Source organism: Elephas maximus, chromosome 23, assembly GCF_024166365.1.
Source record: "Elephas maximus indicus isolate mEleMax1 chromosome 23, mEleMax1 primary haplotype, whole genome shotgun sequence".
Taxonomy (NCBI): domain Eukaryota; kingdom Metazoa; phylum Chordata; class Mammalia; order Proboscidea; family Elephantidae; genus Elephas; species Elephas maximus.
This window is the reverse complement of record NC_064841.1, coordinates 59,489,096-59,511,776: the sequence shown is the minus strand read 5'-3', so window position 1 is coordinate 59,511,776 and position 22,681 is coordinate 59,489,096. Positions and strand designations below refer to the sequence as shown.

General features: G+C 44.6%; 2 protein-coding genes across 8 annotated transcripts in view; one reads left to right on the top strand and one right to left on the bottom strand.

Annotated features, from left to right (window-relative positions):
• The window catches only part of MTIF3 (mitochondrial translational initiation factor 3), a 12,242-nt gene extending 6,538 nt beyond the window's left edge, over positions 1–5,704 (top strand). For all 7 annotated transcript variants that reach the window (XM_049867293.1, XM_049867290.1, XM_049867287.1 and 4 more), the window contains exons 3-4: positions 4,410–4,567; positions 5,486–5,704. In XM_049867293.1, the coding sequence (XP_049723250.1) occupies positions 4,410–4,567; positions 5,486–5,704 (377 nt within the window). The remainder of the gene's footprint in view (positions 1–4,409; positions 4,568–5,485) is intronic.
• On the bottom strand, positions 5,689–22,681 carry GTF3A (general transcription factor IIIA). The gene is made up of 9 exons (XM_049867412.1): positions 22,133–22,681; positions 19,367–19,467; positions 12,271–12,367; positions 11,398–11,486; positions 10,112–10,185; positions 8,384–8,464; positions 7,353–7,582; positions 6,197–6,256; positions 5,689–5,952 (listed from the first exon to the last, which is right to left on the bottom strand). Exons 1-9 carry the CDS (start codon positions 22,679–22,681, stop codon positions 5,788–5,790), a joined length of 1,446 nt encoding a protein of 481 aa, XP_049723369.1. The 3' UTR covers positions 5,689–5,787.

Sequence of the window (22,681 nt, the reverse complement as noted above, 5' to 3'; positions counted from 1 at the left end):
CCCCATAGGGTTTCCTAGGCTGTAATCTTTCCGGAGGAGCCCTGGTGGCAGAGTGGTTAAGTGCTCAGATGCTAACTGGAAGGTTGGCAGTTCAAACCCACCAGCCGCTCCATAAGAGAAAGATGTGGCAGTCTGCTTCTGTAAAAATTACAGCCTTGGAAACCCTTCAGGACAGTTGTACACTGACCTGTGGGGTCATTATGAGCTGGAATCTACTCGATGGCAGTGGGTTTGGGTTTTTGGCTTAATCTTCACAGAATAAGACTGCCACTTCTTTCTCCCACAGAGCAGCTCATGGGTTCCAATAGCCAACCTTCTGGTTAGCAGCCAAGTGCTTAACCACTACGCCACCAGGGCTCCTAAGAGTAGCTGACAGGTGTAGTCAAATGATGCCACAGCCTTGAGACTTGTCTTACCTCGGGCCACTCATTTAACGGCCCTCCTTTGGTTTCCCCCCATCTCTAAAGTGGGGATGTTTGGCTCATTATATGGAAGTATTTTCTAAACTTGAAGTGATTCTTAGAGCATCTCTAATGCCCCAGCATTTTTACAGCATTGGTAGTGACACATGTTTTGCCAGTCACCTGACAAAAAACTTGTCCTTTAACCTCTACTGAAGCCATGAGCTATCAGGTGAAGGTTTTTTTTTTTTTGTAGTTATTAGTAAGTGCTGACCATCATGAGAGATTGCTCAGGGGCAAGCATACCAGAGCACGAGTCAGTGCTGCTGTGGTGAGGTGCGCACCTTGAGAAAACCACCCATCGCTGTGGCGCAGCTTTGGAACGCCACATTTAATGAGGATGTTGGCTGAAAAAATTATTCAGAAGAGACCTACAAGGGTGTTAAGGACATCAAACTATGTCATATTAAAAAAATAAAAATAAAAACAGTTAGCTGGAGAAGCTTGGAAGAAACACCTGACATGACCTAACATGAAGGGCTGCTGTGGTGAAGGTATAAATTTGTTCTGATGTAAAACTAGGACCACCTGGCAGGAGCTCTAAGAAAATGTGAAAGTCATAATAAAAGAACTCTTATGTAAAAAAAAAAAAACTGCGTTTATTTCAAAAAAATTTTAAGGCATACAGAAAAATACAACACACACCCATTACCCACCACCCAAAATGAACGAATGTTAACATTGTACTTGGGATTTTTAAAACAAAATATTACGGAAGAATTGATTGACCACTTAGCTGTTAACCAAAAGGTCAGTAGCTCCGTGGGACAAAAGACCTGACGATCTGCTCCCATAAAGATTAAAAAAAAAATCCTCTGGGGCAGATCCACTCTGTCACATTGGGTCACTATGAGTCCGAATCCACTGGACGGCACACAAAAACAGGCTGTCTTCTCCGCTGCTATTCTCCCTCCTCAGAAGTGTTCTGCTCACCTCGTGAATGTAGTGTAAATATCCAGTCTATGTTTTAAACCCCAGTTACATACAGGTGTATTCAAACAGTATATGGTATTTTGTACATGTAAAAAATGCTATGCTAATTGTTTTCAACATACTTTTTAATATAATTTATAACAATGTTTATATAATACTCTGCCACTGAATCGATTCCAACTCACAGTGACCCTGTAGGACAGGGTAGAACTGCCCCATAGGGCTTCCTGGGCTGTAATTTGTGTGTGTTCCAGTTATCACATATTTAGTGCCCACTTCATTATTATAATTTTTTTAATTTTTATTGCGCTTTAAGTGAAAGTTTACAAATCAAGTCAGTCTCTCACACAAAAACCCATATAACCTTGCTACACACTCCCAATTACTCTCCCCGTAATGAGACAGCCTGCTCTCTCCCTCCACTTTCTCTTTTCGTGTCCTTTTCGCCAGCTTCTAATCCCCTCCGCCCTCTCATCTCCCCTCCAGGCAGGAGAGGCCAACATAGTCTCGTGTCCACCTGATCCAAGAAGCTCATTCCTCACCAACCCATTGTCCAGTCCAATCCATGCCTGAAGAGTTAGCTTCGGGAATGGTTCCTGTCCTGAGGCAACAGAAGGTCTGGGGGCCATGACCACGGGGGTCCTTCCACTCTCAGTCAGATCATTAAGTCTGGTCTTATGAGAATTTGGGGTCTGCATCCCACTGCTCTCCTGCTCCTTCAGGGGTTCTCTGTTGTGTTCCCTGTCAGGGCAGTCATTGGTTATAGCCGGGCACCATCTAGTTCTTCTGGTCTCAGGATGGTATAGTCGCTGGTTCATGTGGCCCTTTCTGTCTCTTGGGCTCGTAATCACCTTGTGTCCTTGGTGTTCCTCATTCTCCTTTGATCCAGGTGGGTTAGACCAACTGATGCATCTTAGATGGCTGCTTGCTAGCGTTTAAGACCCCAGATGTCCTGGGCTGTAATTTTGTGGAAGCCAATAGCCAGGTCTTTTTCCCTCTGAGCTGCTGGTGGGTTAGAACTACTGACCTTTCAGTTAGCAGCTGAGCACCTAACCGTTGTGCCACCAGAGATCCTTTCTGTTATAAACCAAAAACCAAACCCAGTGCTGTCGATTCCGACTCATAGCCACCCTATAGGACAGAGTAGAACTGCCCCATAGCGTTTCCAAGGAGCGCCTGGCGGATTCAAACTGCCGACCCTTTGGTTAGCAGCCGTAGCACTTAACCACTATGCCACCAGGGTCTCCCTTTCTATTATAGCTGTATTATAATTACCGCATGACATTTCATCATATGAGTATTTGTTAACCCATTTCCCTGGACACTGGGGTGGCCCCCAGCTTTTCATTATCATGAACAAGAGACTATCTGTGTCTCCTTGTGGGACTCTAGGATCTGAGAACATAGACTTGGAATTGCTGGGACACAGTGCTCTTCAGCTCCCTTCCCCGGTGTGTGAAGTGGCCCTCCCTACAGCCTCACCACCCTGGGTGCTGATTTCTGTCATGTTAATGAGTGAGAAACCCTGTCTTAGTGACTTAACATTCCTTTCATCATTTGAGCTGCGAGTCGTCAGTCCTTTGTTTTTCTATTTAGATGGTTTGTTTTTCTTCCTAATTTTTAGGATTCTCAGCTCTATGTGATGCAAAAACCTTCTCTGAGTTAGATTTTTCACTTTGTTCCCTTTTTTTAATTACCCAGTCCCATTGCCATCAATTCTGACTCATAGCGATCCTATAGGACGGAGTAGTACTACTCTATAGGGTTTTCTAGGCTGTCATCTTTACAGGAGTAAATCATCAGGTTTTTCTCCCAGGAGGCGGCTGGTGAGCTCGAACCACCAACCATTTGGTTAGCAGCCAAGCACTTAGCTGTGGTGCCAGCAGGACTCCTTGAGTACATAGTTATTGTGGTTGAGTCGATTCCAGCTGATAATGACCCTATAGGACAGAGCAGAACTGCCCCAGAGGGTTTCCAAGGCTGTAAATCTTTATGGAAGCAGACTGCCACATCTGTCTCCCGTGGAGTGGCCGGGGGGCTGGAACCACCAACCTTTCAGGTAGCCATCAAGCACCTAACCTTCGCACCACTTAAGCCCCTGTTACCCAGTGGTGTTTGGAGTTTGGTGGAGAATTATCAGTCTACTTCTTAATGAGATCCTTTCCCTCTCCTGAGGTCACAAACATACTGTTTCATCTATTTGTTTAAAATTCTGTTTTTTCACATTAAGCCTGTCTGAGGAGATGTGAGTATGGGTCAAGAGCCAACGCTGTTCCCCATCTGAAAACTCTCAGTTGTCCCAACACCTTTGAGTAATCTTTCTGGTGAAACGATTTTCTGACAGGATCTCCACAGACGGCGCACACACACACGGAGGGGAGGGGACCCCCCGCTTTGGACAGCTGGGATGAGCCCTTAGTTGCTGGAACACCAGAGAAGGCGTTGGGCTCGAACAGGCACTCCCAGCCGCCGACCTGTAGCAGAAACAAAGAAGGGGTAATCAGGTTTACCACAGAGGTAAACGTGTTCCTTTTAAAGTGCCATTCTTTTGGTTCTCTTTCATTAAATGGTAACAATAAAAGTATTTCAGATTTTTAAATCTTGGCAGGTAAAAAATAGTACCTTTATATCCCCTGTCTTAAAAAATGTCTGCTGGTCTGTAACACTAAAAGTCAGATGAGGGGACGGTCAGGCCCCTGTTGCAACCTAAGATTTCATGAAGTGTATGTAATAAGGTCAGGAGCTCTGGTGGCCCAGTGGTTAAGCTCTTGGCAGCTACCCAAAAGGTCAGTGGTTGGAACCCACCAGCCACTCTGCAGGAGGAAGACGTGGCAGTCTGCTTCCATAAAGATGACGGCCTTGGAAACCCTCTGGGTCAGTCCTACTCCGTCAGACGGGTTCGCTGTGAGTCAGAATCGATTCGACGGCAGTGGGTTTGGTTTGACGTAGCAAGGTTTAGGTTTTACACAGATGAGTAAATAGTCCTAGCACCAAGTCTCACTGTTTTCAAACTAGGACCGACTCTGACAAAGAAACTAACTTTTTCTTCAAATATTGAACAACATGACTTGGACACAAAGAGTAAACAGATTCAACAGTGGATTCAGAAAAAACACCAAGTTCAAATTATTATAAAGAAAGGGAAAAATGCAGAAGACCCAGAAGATAAAACGGTAAGTTAAGAGCAGACGTAAGTAACTGCTTGGTTGGTTAGTTTTTCTATCTACAGATACAATTGGAGAGAATCTGTGGAAAACTTAAAAGTGGTAATTCTGTTACCCAAAGATGTTAGCTTTCCGATTTGTTTTTCAGAATGCAAGCATGCTGCAGATACATTACTTTTTCCATTATAGCATATATATTTTTCCATGTGAAAACATTCTACTTCGTAATTTAAAGGCTATAGGGTCGCTATGAGTCGGAATCAACTCGACAACACTGGGTTTGGTTTTGGGTTTATTCTGTTTTACAAATTATGCATATCTAAAACTTAAATAGGGAAACCAGAAATTGTAATTTCTATTTTAAGTTTCCTTTTTATACATGCCTGTGAGAGTTACCTAGAAAGTGTCTGTCAGCTTACAATCCAGGATAAGTTTATGGAATATCCATTTTGCTTTTACAGTTAGCTAAATTTTATTGCCAAAAGGTAGCATTAGGATGGTGGTTTTCAACCCTGGCTGTGTTAGAATTACCTAGGCCAAACCAGGTATCTGTGTTTTTTTAAAGCACCCCAAGTGATTCTAACTCACAGGGTTGGGGACCACTGCACTGGGCTGACAGTTTCAGGGATAAGTGCTTTGCCATCAGACACACTGCTTTTTGTTTTTCCAAGAGTGTAGTCTAGCGTAAAACCTAGTCCCCCTCAGTGATAGGACACTGGATTTAAGACTATCAGGCCTTTAGTGCATTAGTTTAGTTACATGGAATTTGTGTAACTGCTTGGTTATTGTATAGGTTTCAATCAACCAGATATGTATAAATTGATTAGATAATCCTTTAAATAGCAATTCAGAGTGTTTGAGCATTAATGTTAGAAAGCATAGAAGACATTGATTTTATTAATCTTTCAGCTGTTTCCTTTTTTTTAGGAGGCAGTATTTAACCAGATACTCCAGACTATGCCTGCAATAGCTACCTTCTCATCCAAGCCCCACGCCATTAGAGGAGGAAGAGCTGTCGTGTGTGTTCTTCGCCATTTGAGCACAGAGGAAGAGAACGCGTACAGAGAATCCCAAAAGACCCAGAAAGGGGACATTTTGGACAAAGAAAACAGAAATGATAGACAACCAGATGTTCTGCACCAGTGATTTTAATAAAGATAAATGTGCTTCTGAGACAAAAAACAAAACTAAGCTCACTGGTCTGTCCCTTATGTAGGGCAACCTGACGGTTAGCTGAGGGTGAGGACCGCAACTGTTGAGAGCACTTTTCTTTCAATACAGTTCAACGACTCTCCATTTTTACGCAAAGATACACCTTGTTCTTGTTTCTTTTTAGGAGGGATATATCCACTGAGGTGAGAGGCCAAACTCCGTTTTTCACGAGATGGTTTTACCTTTGGGAAATAAGGAAAATAGTAGACAATTAGAATTCAAAATCTGAGTTATGTGAAGTAACTTTATAGTAGTGGTATGCCCTGACAGATAGAACTACTTTATAGAAAAGTGAAGTCCATCTGATCAATTTGTAGATTCACATCACGAGAAGGGGTTGAGAACATGCTAAACAGACCGCGTTTGGCTTAAGCAGTTTACGTTTCAGTGAAAATTACCAGCTTTGCCTGAACAGTTTCAACTTACTTTGATCTTCATTTTCTTCCTGTCAGGATCATGTACAATGGCATGCCTAGTGAGACTTTGCTACAATAAAGAAGAAAAAAATTGTATTTTTAAAACCTCTACATTTGGTGCCTATTATTATGAAGACTCCACGAGTTACTTAAACGGTCAATCTTCTGTCTATTATATGCTGTTGAGGAGGAATCCCACCTCATCCCAAATCCTGGACTGAAATCACTGTCCCTCAAGATTCCCAAGGACCCAGGTTAGGAATGCTTACAACCCAACCACCTATGGCTTCTTACATCTTTCATAAGTAATGAGGGGAAACATCAGCTCTGAACAAACCACTCCAAGCTTGAGAAGATTGTTTTAACTGAATCTGTCTAAAAAGTGTTCCTAAACACCAGTGAAAACCTGACCATCATCTTGCTGTCTTGATAACATGCTGGCCCACTGTCAGCTCCAACTTGCCTTCCAGTAGTTTGGACCCGTGCTGAGCCAGCCTTTCTCCCTTCAGTCTTTATAACTCACGGCAGGTATTTGCAAGCCCACCAGCCAATGAGTGAGTCTGTGAAACGGCACAGGCCCCTCCATTAGTTCTTACCTGACTATGAACCAAGCTAAGACCTGGACTAGATTCCCAGCGTTCTACAGTCCCTCACCTTGTTGCCCACTTCCGTGCTCAATCCCTACGGGACACCATTCTAAAAAGAAACCCAAAGTAGCAGCACACTTATGAATAATATTGATACCATAACCAAACCAGTTGCCACTGGGTTGATTCCGACTTACAGCAACCCTATAGACAGGGTAGAAAGGCCACATAGGGTTTCTGAGGAATGGCGGTGGATTCGAACTACTGACCTTGTAGCAGCCGAGCTCTTTGCCACTATGCCACCAGCACTTGTCAAATTCAACAAGCATAAGAATCACCTTGAGGGCTTGTTAACCATTACTGGGCCCTATCCCAGGGTTTCTGATTCGCTACATCACCGGCCCAAGGCCACATTCTGAGAACCACTGCCATAGGCCAGTCTGGGGGTTTTCTAGCCTTTAGTTAAGACCCGCTTGGTTCTATCCCCACTGGCAGTCACTGGGACGCCATCTTGGAATCCAGGGTCCCAGGTGGAAACCACAGACGGCCAGGACAGCACAGGTGAAGATAATCACTTACTTTCATTGCAAATGCTTTGCCACAGCCAGCATGTTCACATAGAAATGGGCGCTTTTCCTCGTGAAAAGAGAGAATGTGGCTCTGGAGGTTAAACACGGTGGTGTACGTTCTTCCACAGCCTTCCCGTGGACACCGACACACGTGCCTTTCTGGGGCATGTGTTTTCCTATGTTGCTTAAGATAATCTTTGCGTTTGAATGTTTTCTGGCATACTTCACACCTGATTTCCTCTGGTGGTAAACAAACAAATTCAACCAGTTTCCCCAGATATTACCACGTAGAAAAAATTAATACGTAACAGTCACTTCAGCATTGACTGACTCAATTCCCCGAAGTTCTTATGTTTCATGAAGTCACTGCTCAGTTGCCAGCAAGCAGGGGCTTCCAGCTGCCGAATGGGCAAGTGGAGAGAAGGAAATAAACCAGGTACTTCCTGGTCTTCCAGCTGCCCCACAGAAACACTAGCACCTCCCAAGCTTCGTTATGAAGACTTGCCAGGGCCTTTAGAAATGCAGCCTGATACAGCTCTTCCCTAACTTGGGGCCACAGAGCCCTCCTGCTCATCTGTCAAAGACAGCAGATACCTCAGACTGGCACACCTGCCTTGGGGCCTGGGGTTTCAGCACCCAAAACCAAACCCACTGCCATCGAGTCAACTCTAACTCAGTGACCCTACAGGACAGAGTAGAACTGCCCCATATGGTTTCCAAGGAGCACCTGGTGGATTCAAACTGCCACCCTCTTTGTTAGCAGCCGTAGCTCTTAACCACTGTGCCACCAGGGTTTCCCTTCAACACCTAGTACCTTATAGAACATCACAAAAACAAAACATATTAGAAACCCTTTTCTTACAAAGTACCTATTATTTTGGTGAAAATATACACAGCAAAAGAACAATTTCTGCATGTACAATTCAGTGACACTGGTTACATTCGTAAGGTTGTTAAGGCACATATTTCACATTTTCCTTTTTACTACATCAGTTCTGCAGGGGCAAATGCTTCTGTCGTACCAGTCATTATCTGCCTTACCTGTATGGGTTTCTCTCACGTGTTTCAGAAGCTCCGTCCATGTTTTTGCCACAAAGGAACATCCCTTCTGACACATGTAGCCTATTTTTTAAAAAAACACAAGATACTTAAAAAAAAAATAAATTGGTGTGTTGCCTGTTATGAATACTCAGTGTAAACACTGACGTATGATTAGAAAGGAAACTTACATGGCTATATAATGTTTCTCCTATCTCCCAAAAGTATTCTATTTTGTCAATGTCAAGAAAACTTGTAACCTGTTGCCGCTGAGCCAATTCTGACTCATAGCGACCCTGTAGGACAGAGTGGAACTGGCCCATAGGGTTTCCAAGGCTGTAATCTTTAAGGAAGCAGACTGCTGCATCTTTCTCCTGCAGAGCAATTTAGTGGGTTCGAACCATCGGCCTTTCAGTTAGCAGTGGAGCACTTAACCACTGTGCCACTAGGGCTCCCTTCTCAGTCTCTAAAGGTGGAAATAAAAACAAAGGTTTGCATTATAGCAGAATAAGCAATGGCATGGCAAGGTGCCAGCAGGATTCCACCTCAGCCAGCCACCAGGAGAACATGTCCCCCCCTCAGTTCTCAGTAAGTTGGGTACACTATGAACGGACTCCCCAGCTGCCCCATGTCTCACGGTTCCTGTTCTCTGCCTGCTTTCTACGTGCCTCTATATGTCTTTTGTCCTTGGCCAACAAGACACAGTGCATGCCAGCTTGTTTCCTCTAGCCTTTTTCTCTTGTAAGTTACATACTACAAAACGGAATAGGGCATAGCTAAGGAGGAAAAACTAGAGGAATCCAGAAAAAACACTGAACCAAAATGGCTTTGAAAAGGCACCCTACGCTAGTTAAGCAAAGCACTAGAATTGGATTAATCAGTCACTGCACTAGCCAGGGGAAACCCTGGTGGCATAGTGGTTAAGTGCGATGGCTGCTAACCAAGAGGTCAGCAGTTCGAATCTGCCAGGCGCTCCTTGGAAACTCTACGGGGCAGTTCTACTCTGTTCTGTAGGGTCACTATGAGTCAGAATCAACTCGATGGCAGTGGGTTTGGGTTTGGTTTTGGTTTTGGTACTGGCCAGGCAGGAGCCCTGGTGGAGCAGGAGACTCAGCTGCTAACCGAAGGTTGGCGGTTTGAACCCACCAACCACTTCATGGGAGAAAGATGTAGCAGTCTGCTTCCATAAAGATGACAGCCTAGGAAACCCTATGGGGCAGTTCTACTCTGTCCTACAGAGTTGGTATGAGTCGAAATCGGCTCGATAGCAACAGGTTTGGTGTTCTGGGTTTATAACAACCAGGCTGTGTTTCACCCAACTAAATGCTAGGTAGAAACTAAAAAGAATGTTACCTCACTCTCAGCTACCAGTCTCTTGTAAAAATATCCCATAAATTCTAGGTCTCAGGAAACTGGAATACAACCAAGCCGCAGGTATTTTCGTCAGCAACATGTAAAAAATATTTGGCATAATGTCATGTATAAAGATACCTTAGGGGTGGGGGATGTGGTTGGCAAATGTAGAAGGCATGCGTTATTTGTGTAAAAATACAGTATAACCTCTGAATAAGCAGAACAGTATCCCCTCTGTGCCTAATTTTAACCTTCTTTCTCCTATATAATTTAGAGTTTCTCAGTATGACCAAATAGAACAGAAAGCACCATAATCAAAGAATTAAATATCCTCCACTGCAGGTGTTTTACTCAAAATGAGCATCACAAAAGACATACCCTCATGGACCTTCTCGTGTCGTTTCAACCTGCTGGGGGACGTGAAGTGTTTTCCGCATCCTTCGTGGTTACACCTGGGTGACAGACACACTAAGGATTAGCCAGGCCATTGTAACACAGAACTCCATTGAAGGTAAACGTTACTGTATCCTGTTGTTCCCACCAGGGCCACCTCCTCATCCTACAACCAAACCAGTGATGGAAAAATCAGATTTAAAATTGAGAGCTAGAGACTGCTGACATGTTGTGTGGTTGGTTACCAATGTCACAGAACAGTATGTGTACTAATTGTTTAATGAGAAGCTAGTTTGATCTGTAAACCTTCATCTAAAATGCGGTAAAAAAGATAAATAGAAATAAAACTGAGACCTAATCATAGGCGAAATTCAGGTCACGTGACCAGCTTTGGGTCAAACCTGTTTGAGAGAAAAAAATTCATGTGACTTCTATTTTTTCTTATGTGACCAAATTAAAATTTTCATCTTTCTAACTCTGAAAATATACTGGTTTCATGGCTACTGGGTCAAGAGGTTACCTAGCTTGGTTTAGGTACACTCCTAAGCCATCCTGAACAGTTGGTGCTGTGTAGGTACCGAGGGATAAGGACACCCAGGAGCAGAGGCATCAGCCTCCAATGCAGCAATAAACAGCCCGTGGACTCCTGTGCGAACGCCAGCGACAGCACCAGAGTCAGATGCAGCCTGGCAAGCAAGGGCAGGCACTCCAACAGCAGCAACTCTGAGCCCAGGGACAACCCTGGGGGAGCCAAGTCGAAGGCTAGATCGGCCACACCTGCGCACAGGTCACCACCAGCCGGGGCTCTTCAAGCACAACACGTCCCAAGCGCCCAGCCAAGATCTCTCAACGCCCTCTGCAAGTCTACTGCAGTGTGTACCGTCATCCTCTCCTGTTGCTAGCTAAACCCTCTCAACTGCAGTGTGAGCTCAATTACTTTTGTTCTACAGAAAAACAGTGTCTTCATAAAAGTGCTTCATACAATTGAACAGGGTTCTATTTAAATACTAAGTCATTTCTTAGCCTTCTCTTCAAGCTTAACCACAATTCCGCTGAAATCACAAGTTCTGAAGTGCATTAAAAATACTTGTTTTAGAGAAACAAAAGCCAAATTAAACTTATAAAAGCTGTCCCAATATATAACTGAGCATGCCCTATGCAAGTAAACAGAAAGGTGTTAAGAAATTGTTTCAGACCACTTTTACACCCAACCTTTGCATTTCAATCTTATTCACACGTGAGATAGGTTTTCAACCATTTAAAACACCTACTTGAATAGTGGTTCATTGGCATGCTGGCACTGATGGACTTTAAGCTGTCGATGTTTCTTAAAGGTCTTCTCACAGCCCTCAAAATCACACTGTGTAGGAAATGTCTGTTAGTCTTGAGGAAAATCAAACAATCGACAGTACCTAACAGAATCCTATCAAGATAAAACTGTGGAGATTATATATACTCACTACTTTCACTCATTTGAAAAAAAAAAAACCCACTGCCGTCGAGTCGATTCCGACTCACTGTGACTCTATAGGACAGACTAGAACTGCCCTATAGGGTTTCCAAGGAGCAGTTGGTGGATCTGAACTGCCAACATTTTGGTTAGCAGCCAAGCTCTTAACCACTATGCCACCAGGGCCCCTTCACCCACTTAGTAACTATAAAATTCTACAGTATGTGAAGAAGCTTTATGAAATCATAAAATTTGAAAAAGCAAAAATGTTTTGGTTAGAATAGCCCACCAATAAAGCAAGTCAGTTGCCAATGAGTCAATAGGACTCATGGTGACCCCATGAGTATCAGAGTAGAACTATGCTCTGTCGGGTTTTCAATGGCTGATTTTTGGGAAGTAAACTGCCAGGCCTTCCTTCCAAGAGACCTCTGGGTGGACTCAAACACCCAATCTTTTGGTTAGCAAGCCAAGCATGTTAACTGCGTGCATCACCCAGGGGCTCCAGTCCACAATAAGACACTTTGACTGGCACAAAGTTTGTTTTCAAAAGGAAACCACTGCTGTGATGGCTAATATCATTAGACTAAATTCAGATATTTGACAGACAAAATTTGGTTGATGGAAATTTTAGAAATACAGGCAAACGCATCAAACTCTTCAGAAAACTTAAGTATATAAAATCATTCATACTTACCACATATTGCCTTTGCTGATTTTCATGTCTGCGCTCAAAATGTTTCTTCAAGTTTGATTTTGTGTTGAATTTCTGATCACAGCCACTAGCTTCACAACTGTAAAAAAAGTTTAAAAACCAAAATCTGAACAAGGCAATTATCCTCCTACTTTATAAAAGCCAATTATTCCAAACTACAGGTGGTCCACGACTCACAATGAATTCGAGTTAGGACGAACCGCATTTACGACCATCCGTTTTTGGATTTTTTTTGTACGTCTTATTCTTAGTAATATGTACCACGTACTATGTTGCACAGTGTAATTTGCTGATGTCATCATTCTCAGATGTTCACTGGCACATGTTCAATGTTATGATTTACTGATCAAAACACTTCAGTATAACAGACTATGGTCTGTGTTGATGTCAGAAGTTGTAATGGATAGAAAGTTGGGCAATGTTCAACTCTAACCACATTCGACAACTGAACTGCACACGCACCCAACAGCTGTTAGGACCACGACTTCACTGACACCAACAAATTAAGATCAGATTTATAAATATAATAATAATAAAAGGCAATAATAATGAAAACTTTAAAAAAGAGGTATTCAACTTACGTCAGAACCAACTTACGACGGAGTCGTTGGAACAGAACTCCGTCATAAGTCAGGGACTACCTGTTAGCACAAAACAGTCTTTAACAAACTGTAATGCGTTAAACCATACAGCATAAGCCTCTTAACTTTGATGTGACTGTCCTGTAATGAGATGTATTTCCATGTTAATCCAACTCACAAGGAGCCCTGGTGGCACACTGGTTAAGTGCTCGGCTGCTAACAGAAAGGTCAGCAGTTTGAGCCCACCAGACGTTCCGTGGGAGAAAGATGTGGCAGTCTGTTCCCATAAAGATTATGGCCCTGGAAACCCTATGGGACAGTTCTATTCTGTCCTATAGAGTTGCTATGGATTGGAATTTTCATGCCAGAAACCAAAAAATCAATCCCATCACCGTCAAGTTGGTTTTGACTCATAGCGTCTCTATAGTACAGGACAGAGCTGCCCCATAAGGTTTCCAAGGCTGTAATCTTTACAGAAGCAGACTGCCACATATTTCTCCCTCGGAAGGTGTGGTAGGTTTGAACCGCTGACCTTTTGGTTAGCAGCAGAGCGCTTAACTGCTGCGCTACCAGGGCTCCTCCCCTTGCAATCTGGGGTGGCTATGTGGCAAAGTTCTGACCAATATGAAAAGCAGATTGATCCCGTTCAAACTCCCACAAAATCCTTAAAAAGAGGGGGCAGTTTGTGTTAGTTTGGGTAGGTAGCGTATTTCTAGAAAGGTATCCATTTTCTCTAGGCTTTCAAATTTCTCGGAGTATAGTTTTTCATACTCCTCTGTTATGATTCTTTGTATTTCAGTTGGGTCTGCTGTAATGTCCCCCATTTCATTTCTTATTTGGGTTATTTGCATCCTCTCCTGTTTTTCTTTTGTCAGTTTGGCCGATGGTTTGTCAATTTTGTTGATTCTTTCAAAGAACCTTCTGATTTTGTTGATTTCTATTGTTTTTCTATTCTCTATTCCATGTATTTCTGCTCTGATATTTGTATTTCCTTTCTTCTGGTGGCTGTGAGCTTCTTTTGCTGTTCACTTTCTATTTGAGTTGTATAGCTAATGTTTTGATTTTGTCCCTTCTTTTTTGATGTCTGCATTTATTGCTATAAATTGATCTCTGAGTAGTGCCTTTGCTGTGTCCCAAAGGTTTTGGTATGTATTTTCATTCTTGTTTGATTCTCGGAATTTTCTGGCTTCATCTCTGATTTCTTCTATTACCCAGTGGTTTTTAAGCAGAGTGTTACTAGATTTCCATGTATTTAATTTTTTTCCCTTGCTTTCTTATTAATTTCTACTTTGATGGTGTTCTGATCAGAGAAGATAGTTTGTATTAACTCAATGTTCTGAATTTTGTTGAGGGCTGCTTTGTGGCCTAAGATGTGGTCTATTCTGGAGAATGTTCCATGTGCATTGGAAAAGAATGTATACTTTGCTGCTGTTGGGTGGTATGTTCTATGTATGTCTATGAGGTCAAGTTGGTTGGTTGTGGCCTTTAGATCTTCTGTTATCTTTGCTGAGTTTCTTTCTAGATGTTCTGTCCTTTACCAAAAGTGGTGTGTTGAAGTCTCCTACTATTATTGTGGAACTGTCAATTTCTCTTTTCAGTGCTGTTAGAGTTTACGTATTTTGGAGCCCTGTCATTGAGTGCATAGATATTTATTATGGTTATATCTTCATGGCGATTGTCCCTTTAATCATTATATAGTGCCCTTCTTTGTCTTTTATGTTGGATTCTGTTTTAAAGCCTACTTTATCTGAGATTAGTACTGCCACTCCTGTTCTTTTTTGGTTGCTGTTTGCTTGCTACATTTTTTTTCTATCCTTTGATTTTTAATATATTTATGTTTTTGTTTCTAAGGTATGTCTCTGGTGGACAGCATATCGATAAGTCCTGTTTCTTAATCCATTTTGTCGCTCTGTCCCTTTATGGGTGCATTTAAGCCATTGCATTCAATACGGTTATTGATAGGTGTGAGTTTATTGCTGTCATTTTGTAGTGCTTTTTTTGTGGTGCTGACGTTTTCCTTGTTCCTCTTACTCTTCTGTGCTGAATTCCCTTTGCTTGTGGGGTTTTTTCTAATTCGCTTTTGCAGATTTTGTGTTTACTGAGACTTTATGTTTTTCTTCTTTATTTTGATGAGTAGGTTTAACTTTCTTTGTGGCTACCTTGAAATTTACCCCTATCTTCCTAAGTTTTAAAGCTGCCTATTATTACCTGATAACGCCTTGACTTCTCCATTTGAAAGGCTGGTGGCTTGGAACCACTGACCTTTCAGATAGCAGCAGAGCGCTTAACCACTGCACCACCAGGGCTCCTTCCTTTGCAATTACGGGTGGCCATATGACGAAGTTCTGCCTAATCTGAAAAGTAGATTCATCTTGTTCGATTCCCACAGCATCCTTAAAAGGAAGGGGCATGCCTCTTTTGCCCCTTCCTCCTTCCTGCTGGCTGGAATGCTTCTGCAACAGCTGGAGCACAAACAAGCATCTTAGCCTATGATGTTGAAGCTCCATGTGAGAACAACAGAGAAACGAGTCAGAGGCACCTTGGTCCCTGAGGAATGGAAAGGGGCCCTAGACCACCTGCCTCTGCATTTCTGCACTTCACCTATATAAAAGGCTGTCTTGTTTGAGCCTCTCTCATGCTGGGGTTTCCCTCACTCTTGACTCGGATCCTGACGCAGGCATCTAACCCAGCACAAGCACAGGGCAGGAGGACAGGCCAAGAAAAGTCCTAATGGGAGCCAAACAGCAGAAGCAGGCGCAGTCAAGACTCTGGCGAAATGGATAACGTGGCGGGGGCGGGGGGTGGGGGGATCTCCTATTTAGTTAAGCATAGACAGACCACCGTTTCATGTCTGAGGTCACATAAGACAAGCAGGAAAAGGCCAAATCACAAAGGTCATATGCACGACACACTAAGTCCCTGGACTTCACTGTGTAAGCAATGCTCAATGCCACTGCATGATTTTAAGAAAGGAAGCAACCTGGAGGATAAGGTGGAAGAGGGCCAGAGACAGACAACTTCTGTAACTCCAGTGAGGAACCAAGCTGAACTCACTGCATCAAGTCAATTCTGATTCATAGAGACCTTATAGGGTTTTCAAGGCTGTAGACCGTTACAGAAGCAGCCAGCCACATCTTTCTCCTGAGGAGTGGCTGGTGGGTTCAAACTGCTGACCTTCTGGTTAGCAGCCAACTGCTTTAACCACTGGTACCACCACGGTTCCTTCCAGTGCGGAAGGAGGGCCTGAAATAACAGAAGCAGCTGGAGTCCCTGGATGGTGCAAACAGTGAACGCCCTTGGCTGTTATTTGAAAGGTTCTACTCTGACACACGTTGGGTCGCCATGAGTCAGATTCAACCCTGTGACAACTGGTTTTAGCTGGAGTAGAGCAGGGATCTGAGGTTTAAGTGACAGAACTTGATCTGTTTGTTTTACGGGGGTGGGAAAGAAGACCAGTGAGTTCAGGAGAATGGCCTTATCTTTAGTGTAGGCCACTGGTGGACGGTGAGGCTGCTCACCCAGACAGGAACAGAGGAGGAATAAGACCAAACAGAAGGATGAGCTCGGTTTGGGCCATGAGGAACTGTGGCCACGTGGAACCTAAGCAGCCACAGGGACAGTGAGTAACACTGCCAAGCAAGCAGCTGCGTGTGGGATCCAGAGCTAAAGAAGGATGTCTACGCCAGAGAGAGCTGGAAGACGTCTCCACGTAGTTGTCTCACTGCAGCAGCAATGACCCTGACCTTTGTTTAGTCCTGTGCATCTGTGTTATTGTTGTTGGGTGCTGTCAAGCTGATTCCGACTCATAGTGACCCCATGTGACACAGTAAAACTGCCCCATCGGGTTTTCTAGGCTGTAATCTTTATTGGGGCAGATCGCGAAGTCTTTCTCCCACAGAACTGCTGGGCGGGTTCAAAGCACCAACCTTTTGGTTAGCAGTCGAGCACTTAACCATTCCACCACTAGGGCTCCTGACCCAGGCCCAATTGTTTCAACAGCATACAATCACATAGTTCAGAAACCAGGAAGTCACACATGATTAAGCCAGAGTTGCAGAGGTCCCTCCCATCCCTGCCCCCTACCAACCAGTACTCCCCCACCATTCCCCGTACAAGTAACAACTGTTTTTAGTTCCTTCTGTAACTTTTGGGGTTCCTTTATGCAGATTTAAGCAAACAAGGACTCTTCTTTTTCCACCCCTCCCCCCCTTATACCAAACAGGTAGCCCACTCTGCATGCTCTCCCGCACCTTGGCTACTCATTTAACATACCCTGGGGTTTGTTCATAGTTCAGAGACCACCCACATTCGGTTTTCTAGTGTACAGTTATCCACATGTTGTTACACTCTGAAGTTATATAGGGATGACCATTTGAGCCGTTTCTGGTATTTTGCTACTATTAATGCTCCAAATAACCTTGCACATGACCTTTAATACAGGCACAGGAATATCTATAAACTCCCCAAAGTGAAACTTCAGCTCAAAGACAATACCCCAGCCCTATTTCCCAGGGCACTTTAGTTACCCTTTGCTGGTAACTAAATAAATTCTGCTTAAGCACTTGGCTGCTAACAGAAAGGCTGGTGGTTCTAAGCTGCCCAGTGGCTCCACGGAAGACAGACCTGGCGATGCGCTCCCATGAAGATTACAGCCTAGGACACCCTATAGGATAGTCCTACTCTGTCACGTGGGGTCACAATGAGTTGGAATAGGCTTGACGGCACCCAACATTTAGATGACACACTTTAACAGGGACTGGAATGATGACATCTGCTGTCCTCAGGACTTTGCTGCCATTCCCGCTGGCTTCGTGCAGCTCAGACAGGACCTGGACGATGAAGGTGGTGGCTCGCCACAGGTAAAACGATGCTGAAGGTTATTCTCTGTCAAATATTCACCTACCTCTGACTGTCTGTGTGGACCTTAGCCAGACCTGTGATACTGCACACTCATTATAATCTTAGAAGGAAAAGAAATCAGCTCAGGTCATTAGAAAACCTTATTGCTCTGTGGATAATCATATGGAACAAAATTGTGATATTAAATCCTAGCATCTGAAAGAACTGCTATACAGCTATTTCCTGATGTCCAGAGCTATATGTAGGAGACAATCTATTAAGTTTATTTTGTTTTCTCTAATGAAAATTGTTTTTGGAAATGGAATGTGGCTAACTGCCTCCTTTGCCATGAGACCAGAAGAACTGGATGGTGCCTGGCTACCATTACTGAACATTGTGATCAAAGATTCTTTAGAGAAATCCTAACCAAAATGGGGGAAAATATAGAACAGATTTCAAATTCTCATGGAATCCAGTCTTGCTGGAGTCACTGAGGCTGGATTAACACCCAAAACTATTGCTCTGAGAAAATCTTTAAACCGTATACCAAAAACATCCCCCAAAGTCTTCTTTAAACCGAATAGTTCGGCTTAATTGATAAAGAGTGTCTGCCTTGAGCATTGTGTTCTTTTAAGATCTATTTATATAGGTCAAATTGACAACAACTAGTTGAAAGATTAGATAGGAAACTTAGGGGGCAGCGAGTTTATGTTAATGGTGGAAGAACAATAGGAAATGGAGGGTGAGAATGGTTATACAACTCAAAGAATGTAATCCATGTCACTGAATTGTACATGCAGAAACTGTTGAACTGGTGTTATGTTTTGCTGTATATATTCTTAACAACAACAACAAATAAGATAAATTAAAATCAAAACAAAAAAACCCTAAGTACTTCCACCGGAACATTCTGGGTAGTGGTTCTCAAGGTGTTGGAAGCCAGATCGACAGCATCGGTTATCACCTGGGTACTTGCTAGAAATGCCACTTCTCAGGCCTTACCCACACCAGTACTGAATGGGGAACTCTGGGTGTGAGGCCCAGCAACCTGTGGCTTAACAAGCCTCCTGGTGATTCTGGTGCACCCTAAATTTGAAATCCACTGCTTTAGCCACGTAGCTGAGTTAAAAGAAAAGCAGTATCTCCACCCTTTCAGAAATGCTCAGCAGCTTCTAGAAGAATAAAACGAAAGCTTGTATGTTATTGGGGGAAAGGCTTAATTCAAAAAATGCAAGCTGAACTCTTAAAAGCTCTCCTTCTTCATACTTGTATCTATTAGCCCAGCAGCTGATCAGTTCATAAACACCTGACAATGCCGAGCCAAGAATCTGCTGCCAGCCATTTTCCATCTTTTCTGAACTCTGCACTTCTGGAAGCTGTTTTGCCATTTAGGATATCTGGGGCTGGGGGAGGGTGGTTGGTGGTGAGAGGATGCTAACTCCAGAGACCTTCAGATGAACTCCTTCTTGATGTTATTACGTACAAATGACCCACAAGACTCCACACACATGCAGAAAAACTATTCTCATCTTACACTGGGAAAGAAAAATAAAGAAAGCTTTATGTTATTGATCTAGTAAGCTAACGTATCTTCTTCACCATACCTATATGCCAACACAACTCAATTCACCGGTCCCCAACACAGTTTCTCTACTTACACAAATGGCTTTTCTCCGGTGTGCGTCAGGGCGTGGCGGCTCAGATGGTAGTCCCTGATGAAGGCTTTGCTGCAGCCCTCATAGTCACAAACAAATGGTCTCTAGCAGGAAGAAGAGAAAATACACGTAAGCCCTGCCCTAGTGAGAGTGCAAACACTGGTCTTACTTAATAGCCTTAACTGTTTCATAGGCAAGTCATAAGGACCCCTGGTGGTGCAGTGGTTAAGCACTTGGCTGCTAACCAAAAGGTCAGTGGCTCAAACCCACCAGCTCCTCTGGTAGCTTTCAGCCTAGAAAAAAAACCCTATGAGGCAATTCTACTCTGTCATATAGGGTCGCTATGAGTCAGAAGGAAACCCTGGTGGTATAGTGGTTAAGAACTATGGCTGTTAACCAAAATGTCGGCAGTTCAAATCCACGAGGCACTCCCTGGAAACCCTACGGGGCAGTTCTACTCTGTCCCGTGGGGTTGCTATGAGTTGGAATTGACTCAATGGCAAGAGTTTTTTTGTTTTTTTTTTAATGAGTCAGAATCGGCTCCATGGCACACAACAAAAACAGGCAAAGCCGTGGACTACCATCGCCAGAGAGTGTTGTTGGTTACCTACTACACATGCCAAGGCAACATTTTTCTGCATAGAGTTTCACAATAACACAAATATCGTAACTTCTCACAGAGTCACTCTAGGCAAATCCTGCTCTAAATACGATTTGAAATAAGCAGGCAGCCTTCAGAGTAGTAGTGCAGCATGTTTACCTGTCCTAGCCTGGCACCGGGCTTCAACAGCCAACCCCCTCTTAGAGATCGCCTGTATGCACTTACGCTGCCCATCGCCACAATCTCCACCCACAGCACGATCTAACCTGTCCAAAGCCAAGGCCGGAAGAACCCACAGGTTGTCTCAGCCTGGACAAGCACTGGGCATGTGCTTAGAGAATGCCAGGCACAGCTACAGGAAAAGGACTCTCACCTGCAACTCAGTCAACTAACATAATATAGTTCATAAAGTTTATGTTCTATATCCTGGTGAGTAGTATCTGGGCTCTTAAAAGCTTGCAAGTAGCTATCTAAGATACAACTACTAGTCTCTACTCAACTGCAGCAAAAGAGAAAGAAGGAAACCAAGGACTCAAAGAAGAAACTAGTCTACAGGACAAAGAGTCTACACAAACCGCAGTCTCGGCTACCCTGAGACCAGAAGAACTAGATGGTGCCCACCTACCACTACCGACCATTCTGATCAGGGACACAAAAGATGGACGCTGACAGGATGGGAGAAAAATGTGAAAGAGAAGCTCAAATTCTTTAAAAAAGTCAAACTACTGGGCCAGTTGAGACTAGAGGAATCCCCAAGACTACTGCCCTGAGATGCTCTTTCAACCCTGAACCAAAACTAGCCCCTGGGATCACTTTTTAGCTAAATAATTGATTGGGCCACAAAATAAAGAATATCACCTCTGAGTACTGTGCTTCTTTAAAAAATCTACATGAAACCAAATGGTCAACAATTACTTTAAAACAAAGATGAGAATGTAAGGGGGCAGGGAAACTAGATTAATGGAAATGGAACAAGTAGATGGGAAATAAAGAGAATGTTCACACCTTGTGAGGAATGTAAGCAATGTCACTGAACAACTTGTGTAGAAATTACTGAATGGGAACCCAAACTGCTTTGTAAACCTTCACTGAAAATACAGTAAAATACTATTTAAAACAAAGGTGTCATGCCTGATAGACCTCACAGGTGCCTCTGGCCAAGCAAAGCAAACAGCTCACAGTCCTAACTGCAACCACCTGGGACCCAGAAATTGGGAAGGGTGCTCCAATCTGAACCTACAGGGAAAACCAAAACACTTCCCCAGATAACCAGTTTTGCTTCTCTCACCACAGAAAGCATACTGACTGCAGATAAGGTAGTGACACTGAGACCACAGCAGTCCAGGAGGGAGATAGCGACGCCTGGAATGGCTGTACTAGTAGCCAATGCTCTGGAAAGGTGTGGTGGTGGAGGGACTGAAACCATGCACATATTTACAGATTACGGGCATGCTGGCTGGCCCAGATTCAAGATAAAAGAAAGGGAAAGGGCTGTTTATTAAGGCCCAAGCCCATGTGAAGGGTGTGTGGTCCTAAAATATGGGCTCTTGTCCACTTCCTCAGTTCTGCTTCAATGGTCAGGAGTCAAAACTGAACACATACGGAAAATGAATCCTGATGGCGCAGCCCTTAAGGGCTCAGTTGCTAACCAAAAGGTAAGCAGTTCGAATCCACCAGCTGCTCCTTGGAAACCACAGTCTCAGCTACCCTGAGACCACAAAAACTAGACGGTGCCCGGCTACCACTGCTGACCATTCTGATCAGGGACCCTAAAGATGAACCCTGATAGAATGGGCCAAAAAAAACTTTGTTTTTTAGTTCTACTCTGTCCTATACGGTCGCTGTGAGTCGGAATGGACTCAACTGCAAGGGGTCGAGTCCAAAAGTTGGAGGTTCAGTCCACCCAGCGGCACCTCAGAAGAAAAGCCCGGCAATCTACTTCCAAAAAATTAGCCACCGAAAACCCTATGGAACAGTTCAAGAGTAGGAATCGACTGCACGTAACTGGTGGTTCGGGATCCACGCACAAAGCAGGGCTTGAAAGCCGCCTGCCACGCCACCAGCTCTCACTAGTCCCCGGAACTGGCCGCCACGCCCACGTGGCCTGCGCACTCCCAGGGTAGGGGTGGGCGCCCTGGCCGGCCGCCCGGCCTGCCGGGGCTCATTACCTCCCCCGTGTGCTTGCACAGGTGCGCGTCTAGCTTCCAGGCCTTGTTGTAATTGGCGCTGCAATCCGGGAAGGAGCAGATGAACCTCCTGGGGACCACGCGGGGCGGCGGGGCGAGCGCTGGGCTCTCGCCGGCCGCCGTGAACGCGTCTGCGATGGTCAGGGACGACACTACCTCGGCGACAGAGGCCGGCGGCTCCAGGGCGCCACGGCCTCCGCGCCCCGGCCAGGCGCGCAGCCACGTACAGTGCAGAGGTGCCCGCGGCGAGCCCTGAGGCCGACCCACGCGCGGCGCGGCGCACTTCCGGGTCCGCGGCGGGCGGCGGCGATGACGGAGCGCGCGGGGAGCAGGTCCCGCCCCGCCCCGCCCGGCGCCTCGCGCTGCGCATGCTCGGGGAGGCCCCGCCCCGGCGCCCGCCCCATCTGAGTGAGTTCGGGGCACAGGGGCGCCACGAGGTCGGTGCTCGGCGTGGCGAGGAGAAGGCAGCGGGCAGGTTGGGGTTCCTCCTAAAAGGAGCGCTTCCCTGGCACAGTGTAGATCCCGAGGCAT

Coding starts and splice junctions, on each gene's coding strand:
- GTF3A (XM_049867412.1), bottom strand. CDS start 22,681: ATGCCTCGGGATCTACACTGTGCCAGGGAAGCGCTCCTTTTAGGAGGA. Junction 8,465..10,111: donor ACACGAGAAGGTCCATGAGG/GTATGTCTTTTG, acceptor TTTAAAAAATAG/GCTACATGTGTCAGAAGGGA. Junction 7,583..8,383: donor CGTGAGAGAAACCCATACAG/GTAAGGCAGATA, acceptor GTTTACCACCAG/AGGAAATCAGGTGTGAAGTA.